Raw genomic sequence first — 7,555 nt, forward strand, 5'->3', positions numbered from 1 at the left:
TCTACCACACATTGCATTTAACAACTGAGCCATTATTTTTTTTTTTAAAAGTAGCAAAAATCAGGCTAATTTTCCAAGTGAACATTGCTAGTGGGCGAGGTTCCCTGTTGGCTTCATCTATTTGAAAATGAGCCCTAATGGCTTTATTCTGTGGAACTTAATGTGGCAGGAGGCTTTCATGATCACTTTGGTAGATTTGCTGTCAACTCAATGTGATGCAGGCTGGCTGTGGTGCACCTTGTAGAGATTAGCAGCCAAATTTTGTCTTAATATTGCAATAATCATAATCTTCAAAAAAGCACTGGTGTAAGTGAAGATTAAAGAACATAAGCAGTATAAATTTCTGGCCTTAGGGAAGACTGTTTTAACAGATGCCATTACCAGGTTATTGTGTGATTTCAGGAGTAAAAAAGGCAAGTTTCAGAAATATTTCACCACATCAGTTCAATGTCATAAATGTAAAAGCTGCTCCAGCTCAAGGAAATGTTCAGTGAGTTGGTTTTATAAATTTCAGTTGTAGACTAATCTACTTCTCTCCCCATTTCTAACTTCAGATTCCAAAGGAGCAGGTGATAGACACTGTGTATTTGTTTCACATGCCTCGGAAGAGGATGATTTCGTTACGTTTTCTTGCCTGGTATTTTCTAGGTTTGTATTGGTTACAGTTCAAGATTTTTAGCTTTTGTTAATGTCAGCTGGTGTGCGCAATTCCAAATGTCCTTGTAATCCATCACAATTCATCACTTGATGTGAATTATAAGATACCTGTATTGACAAGATTTCTGCCAGCATTGAGGCCTCTGTATTGCATGGCATTAATTCTACCATTGCATGAAGCACATATGGGAAAATGATACATCCCAGTGGTTCAGGCTGTGATTTTGCTGTCTGCTTTGTAGTCGCTGTGCCCTTTTGATCTAGAAGGTCCCATCCTTGGTCTGTGTTGTGTTAGCTGATCTCAGCTGGGGCAGAAATAGGGGAACCACAATTGGCCTTGGAGCATCTGGAGTATTAAGGGGGGTAGCAACCAGGGTTTAAATTCCTGATCACAGACTAGCATTCTATCCTGGGAAGTGCACATTTAGGGAGGACTGGTACCTGAGAGACAGGACTGGATCAGGCTTGGCTGTGATGTTCTCCACAGTCAAATAGCCTGCTGATAGTGGACATTTAGGCTAATGTGAAAAATGACCATTTGATTAATGGGTTCTGATGCCAGAACCTAGCAAGGAGTCAGTGCCTGGAGGAGAGGAGGAGATAAATTGGGTGAGAAAATATAAGGAGCTGATATTGAGCACTGAGGAAGTCCTTCTAAACCTTTATAAATCTCTGGTTGGACCTCAGCTGGAGTATTGTGTCTAATTCTGGACCCCACACTTTATGAAGGATGCTATTAGCATGGAGAGGCTGCAGGGGATAATTTACTTAAATCTGAAGAGACTGATTGGCTTCTTGTACTGTTTCACTTCTCCGACAGAACTCAAAATTCAGGGTGAAACGCATGACAGTATAGAGGATGCTCGCACAGCACTGCAGCTCTATCGCAAGTACCTGAAATTGACCAAACACGGTATAGATGTGGATGAATTCCGGAAAATACTAAAAGGTCTTTATGAGAAAGGCAGAAAGATGGACTGGAAAGTACCAGAGCCAGAAGGAGAGGTGCAGAATAGTCCAAAAAGTAAAGTACCTTTTTATTTCCTTTTTTTGTGTGACAATGCTTAACTGCTTGAAGTTAAAATGTACTATTTTATTCTTATCAAAAAGTTAGTGAATTATACCAAACCTCAACCTCGAAAAATCAAACTGTTGGTGAACAGGGTGGATACTGACTTTCCCCTCTGGCCCAGATTGATGAAATGAAATCAGTGTTTACTGGCTGTAGCAATCCTACAGGTGAGGTGAATTTCTGAATCCAGTACTTGGTTGACATGAGCCCCAGTTCAAACCTGTCCCTAATCCACTAATCGGAAATCTGAATCTACAAGATGGATGATGTGAGAAATGGAAAATGTTGCGCTTGTCCAGTCGTGGTTGCTTTTGTGGTTCAGGGACTTTTATTCTGTGGACCATGCTATACCAGACCCCAGAGCCTTCACTTTACCTCTGCTGCTTTGCCATCAGTCTATTCCTTATTCTATGTGCCACTGTTGAGAGATGCTTTTTCAGCTATCACAGTCTTGGAAGTCTCTCCTCAAATACTTCCATCATACCACATCCCTCTTAGCTTTCAAAAGCCCTCCTCTTCCCCACCACCCCCACCAACCACCCAAAGGTCTTTTGTTTGATTGTATCTTTGGCTCCTTTCTGGCTTTGCTCTTTTTCTCTCTTTTTTTTCTCCCCTCTGTTTTATCCTTCAGGATATCTTTCTGTACTCTAGAAAAATGTAAGTTGCTAGTGCTGATATTTGTTGCCCAAAATGGAAAATGTTTTCTTTCCCAGCACTAACATCCCTTGATGAGCACAAAAAACATGGATGTACAGTATCAAACTGATCTTAATTTGAACATCTGTTTCAAACCTAATTGGCTTGATCGGTAAATGCAGGATGGCACCAGTACAAAGATGTTTCCAACCCAATGATTGAACTAAGCTGCAAAGAATTTCTTTAGTTGTTGATGCATGCCTGGATTCATGTTATCTGATGAGATTAAGACCCAGCCACCTGGCACTGACAGATTAAGTAACTGCTCTGAGCTAGTTCCTTCATCAAGATGAAGAGTACAATCATAGAACACAGAAGGAGACTGATTATTCAGCCTGTGATGGTCCTTTGGTGGAGCTTTCCAATTAATCCCAGTCCCGGGCTCTTTCCCCATAGTTGTGTAATTTTTTTCCCTTCAAGTATTTATCCTGCAGTACTCATTCAAATGTAAGAATTCAGTTTTTATTTAAAAAAAAACTATGATACTGAGATTCTGTCTTTTTAACCCTCACCCTTAAAATGTAATTCTGTGTTGTACAATTTTTTTTAAAAAATTCTCTTCAGCCATGGTAAATACAACCCGCGCAGTGGGCAATATGTCGGTTCTGAACATAAGCCAAGAATATCAGCCTGTGTCCTTCTTGCATTCCCATCATCCCCTCCCACCATGTAAATTGGAAGCAAAACACTTTGAGTTTGAATAATGTGTTGATTGAGGCATTTATTGTCCTTGCAGTAGTTTATACTGTAGTTAATCCACCTGGAGTAATCGTTTTGTTATGTTACCTTCGAAGCAATGCTATTTTTATTTGGTCATTGAGGCTGTTTGCAAGTGTAGTGTGGTTGTACAGGTTTCGGGAGGTGATGGCATAGTGGTATTGTCACTGGACTAGTAATCCAGAGACCCAGGCTAATGCTCTGGGGACTTGGGTTCGAACCCTGCCACGGTTGTTCTTTTGTTTGAGCCAGAAGGTTGTGAGTTCAAGCCCTGATCCAGGACTCCAGCTCCCCCAGTATCCTAGCCAACTTTCCTCCAATCTTAGATCTCCTGGTTATTCATCTTCTATGTTGTTTATGGAACCTTGTGGTGCGCAAATCGTCTGCTGCATTTGCCTGCATAACAGTGACTACTTCAAAAGAAAACTGTTGGCTGTGATCTGCTTTGGGACTTTGAGGATGTGAAAAGGCGCTCACTCATTCTTTAGTTAAGCATCTTTTTTCAAAACTTAGAAACAGGACTGTTTTTTAAAATTTACTTTTATTTCTGAAGTATCCCATGCCAGCACTGTATGCAGCTTAGAGTACTGGCTGCTTGGCCTACACTAACATTGTGTGTAGCCAACCCACGCAGATGTGTAGGAATGCTTGGAGTGATTCCCTCATTTCCTGTAGGAAAGCAGCTGGCCGGTTCTCCAGGTTTCAGAATTGTAACATGATTCAGATCTGTAATGCCGTATGCAATGAATCACTGGTTAATATTGCATCTGGATCTGGCTTTGAATCCACCTCCAACTGATGGAATGAAAGTCTCCATTGTGATAGCTGCAGTGAAATAGGTTGGGCCATCTCAACTTGCCTTCTTTGTGTAGGGCCCACTGGATAGAACTAGCTATAGTTGGTACTAAATTACCAATTGCACACAGAGGCACTGATAGCTGGTATGGGCAATGGAAATGTCACAGAGGTGGAATTTTGCGCAAAGCAGAGGAAGCTCTACTCTACATCTGCCGTTGGGTGTGCTTAATGCTGACCCTGTGTGTAAAAAGTGGAAATTTCCCCAGTATCTCTCACCCTGATAAGTGCAAATCATTGGAATCCACTTTGCATGCTTCTCATTAACCAAAATGAGCTGATGGGTCTTAATCTTGATGGGTTTTTAATGCAGATTCTACACCTTCAAGCTTCTCTTTTTGTCTTCAATCAGGCAACCAGTTTTCCCACCTCTGATGGGTTTATACTGTGAAGACATATGAATGAACTATCTAACCTAATGAGGAGTGAATCCTGCAACATTTGAGAGGGAAAAAAGTTTGTATTTTTAACAGATTCTGGAAGAAACCGGTTTCTAAATGGAGACTGTGTGGAGAGTGCTTGACCTGTCGCAGTATTAAATTATACCACTGAAGAAAGTTGATCTGACTGGCTTAAGAATGGGAGGAAAGTCAGATTGTTTGGAAAAAGAACAATAACAAGTCACTTGTAGTAAAATGGAAACAGATATGATGTGAGACAAAACTGAAAATACTGGTAACACTCAGCAGGCCAGACAGCATGTGAGGAGAGAGAAACAATTAACATTTCAAGTTGATGATCTTTGCTGTGATTGCATTCGACATTGCTGAGGACCGGCATCCTGTCAAGGCTCCCAGATCTCCGAGGTTTCCCTGCAAACATTTCGTGTTTTTTTTTAATTCATGTTTTTCACACTGTTTCCTTACTCTGTTCCTTCACTTTTTTGCTCCCACTCATTTAAAAACTAATATCTGCCTAGAGCTGTGCTCATAGGACAGAATAAATTCCCAATGAAGATGAAGGCAGAGTACTTAATCCAAAGAGCCCTAACGTGGCTGGCAAACTGAAGTTTCAGCAGCTCTGAGATTCAGTGAAAATCTGCTATAAAAAAAACTCGAGTGTTTGCTTGTTGCAAGAAAAAAAGGGAAGAAAATAGATAGGGTTCACAAACAGGGGATGGTAACATGCGTAACACTGTCATGCATTGCCATCAGATTGCACATGCATCTATTATTCAGTAAAATCATTGCTTTTCAAGAAATGATAGCCTTCCCTGCTTTAGAGATCGTGTTTTAAATATTGTCATGTTGAATAAGGTACTCCACGTGGATTTTAACAGTTCAACAAAATCTTTTAGATTGTTTTATGAAACAACAGGATATGGGAATGATGCCATGACAGCACCCTCACCATGGTAACAGCCCATACAATTCAGAGATTGTATTTATGGTTCCCAATACCACTCACCCCGCCCACCCCTGTTAGCTAGCAGGATGATGTAGGGTCTTCAGCCGCTACGCTACCGAGGTTACTGAGCTTTCAGGGCTTTTGAAATTCTAAATGTAGCCTTTTTGAGCTTACAAATGATCTCCAAATGGAAAGCAATCTTTATTGCAATATTTTGCATATACCTGTCCGTATGACGTGAGACACTATTAATATTCGGCATTAAGTTGCATCTACATTGTTTACCTGCATTGGAAGGAACAACATTTTGGACTTTCTATCATACAATTGGAAGCTCTTTTTAAAAGTTCAGTTGAAAAAGCTCTGGTCTACCTTTGTTCTCTGAAGATAAGAATAAAAACTTTATTTTTAAAAAAATTCCTGGTCTGGTTCTTTACTTAGTAATTTCTTCACTCGTGTCAGTTTTTCATAATTCTGCATTCTACCGTAGGTAAAAATATTTACTGTGCTTGAGTTAAGGTTGCACTTGCATGCAAAATCAAAGCTTCCAGTTTGTTTGTTGATCTTTTTAGCCCAATTCATGTTCCTCATTGAAAATAAGTAACTGGACTATTCAAAAAGTAAGTAAATGCAGACAAGTGTGTACATCAACTGCTCAGTATCTTGAATCAGGATTCTTATCATAAATGCAAGCTACTTTTGAGAGCAGGAATTGGCAAAATATTTGACAGGATTATGGAATTGTCTAATACTGAAAATTGTTCAATTAAAAATTGGCACTGTAAATATGTATGAGATTTGATGTAAATGGAAGTATTTTAAAGCAGGCATAGGCTTTTAACTGCGAGTCACTGCATCAACACAATCTTTGGAAACCAAAAAGTAACCAGTAAAAGAAACAAAAAATAACCATAAAATGTACGTATATTGATAATTTAGGCAACCCATACTTCCACAACTCGCTGGGCTGGGAGGTGCGAGGTGGGAGCCAACCATATCTGTCGGAAGAGAGCAAAGAAAAATTTTATCTTGAAAAATGTGTAATGTTTATGGAGTGGTTTTGGAGTAAGCCTGGAATTGGGTGATCATGTGCATCCTTTTGGTAATGAGAAATACTGCAAGGAGGAAAGAAAACCAGCCTAATATGAGGTAGGGAAGAAGATGCTGTTGAAGCTTTTCGCCTTGCATTCATCAGGACAGATTTGCAAGAATGCCAGTTGTAAAGGGAACAACAATTTATGCTGCATGAGAAGAAAGTGCTGATTGGTTGGCAAGTGGACTCTGGTAGAGGCGTTGCCATGGAGAATGCTTCAGGGGACAGTTAACTGCCAAGCTTTTGTTTAAACTCAAACCAGGCAAGTCACCTCTGGTCAAGGCATTGCCATGGGGAATGAACGAGGGAATGGCTGTCCCACAAGCTTTTTAGTTGAAAAAGGTGGAATGTGTGGAGATGCTCCTTCTATCTGCAATTGACAGAGCCCTGTATGTGAATATATGTAGCTTCTAGCACGCGTAGGTGAGCCACACTGGGAGCCCAACTGATAATCCTAAATTGGTTGTCAGTGTAATTCTTAGCACAATCAGGAGTGTTTTGCAAGTGCTGTCCAAAAGTGGAATCACATCTAATGTTGGACACTTATGAGTTTTGTAAGCACAGGTTGGTTGGGTACAGGTAGAACTTTGCCTGTTGCGAAAGCTGAATTCTGCAATTGGACAGCACTTGCTAAACAATCCTGATTGTGCTAAGAATTACACTGACAACCAATATAGAATTATCAGTTGGGCTCCCAGTCTGGCTCACTGTTGACTGACTCTTGGTGCAGTGTGGTGCTACATATAGCAGCAAACCTTCAGTATCTCTGAGTGGCAGTTCTTCATGTGTGAGTTTAGGCAGCGAATTTTAAAAAATCTCAATGTGGGTGACATTGGCATGGTCGGCATTTATTATTTTATCTCTTGTGGCCCTGAGAAGGTGGTGGTAGGCCTTCTGCTTGAACCCTTATATGGTATTGTTGCTTCTACAATGGTGCAAGATAGGGAATTATAGGACGTTGATCCAGTATTTATTTTAAAACAGGAACTTACTACTTGCGCCATGAAACATGCTGCAGTTTCAAACTATCCTGACTTGCGCGCTGGCCGACATAATCTTGAATCTAGAACTTCTCTGAAGTTCACCCGATTTGTTCGCCCAGAAAACTTTTGTTCGAG

General features: G+C 40.5%; 1 protein-coding gene across 8 annotated transcripts in view; it reads left to right on the forward strand.

Moving 5' to 3' along the window:
* Nucleotides 1-5,761, forward strand: part of pan2 (poly(A) specific ribonuclease subunit PAN2) — a 67,719-nt gene extending 61,958 nt beyond the window's left edge. For all 8 annotated transcript variants that reach the window (XM_041180328.1, XM_041180330.1, XM_041180329.1 and 5 more), the window contains 3 exons: nucleotides 555-648; nucleotides 1,478-1,681; nucleotides 4,350-5,761. In XM_041180328.1, coding sequence (XP_041036262.1) covers nucleotides 555-648; nucleotides 1,478-1,681; nucleotides 4,350-4,372 — 321 coding nt within the window. In that variant the 3' untranslated portion in view covers nucleotides 4,373-5,761. The remainder of the gene's footprint in view (nucleotides 1-554; nucleotides 649-1,477; nucleotides 1,682-4,349) is intronic.
* Nucleotides 5,762-7,555: the final 1,794 nt, after the last annotated feature.

The sequence above is a fragment of the Carcharodon carcharias genome, chromosome X, assembly GCF_017639515.1.
Source record: "Carcharodon carcharias isolate sCarCar2 chromosome X, sCarCar2.pri, whole genome shotgun sequence".
Classification (NCBI taxonomy): Eukaryota; Metazoa; Chordata; class Chondrichthyes; order Lamniformes; family Lamnidae; genus Carcharodon; species Carcharodon carcharias.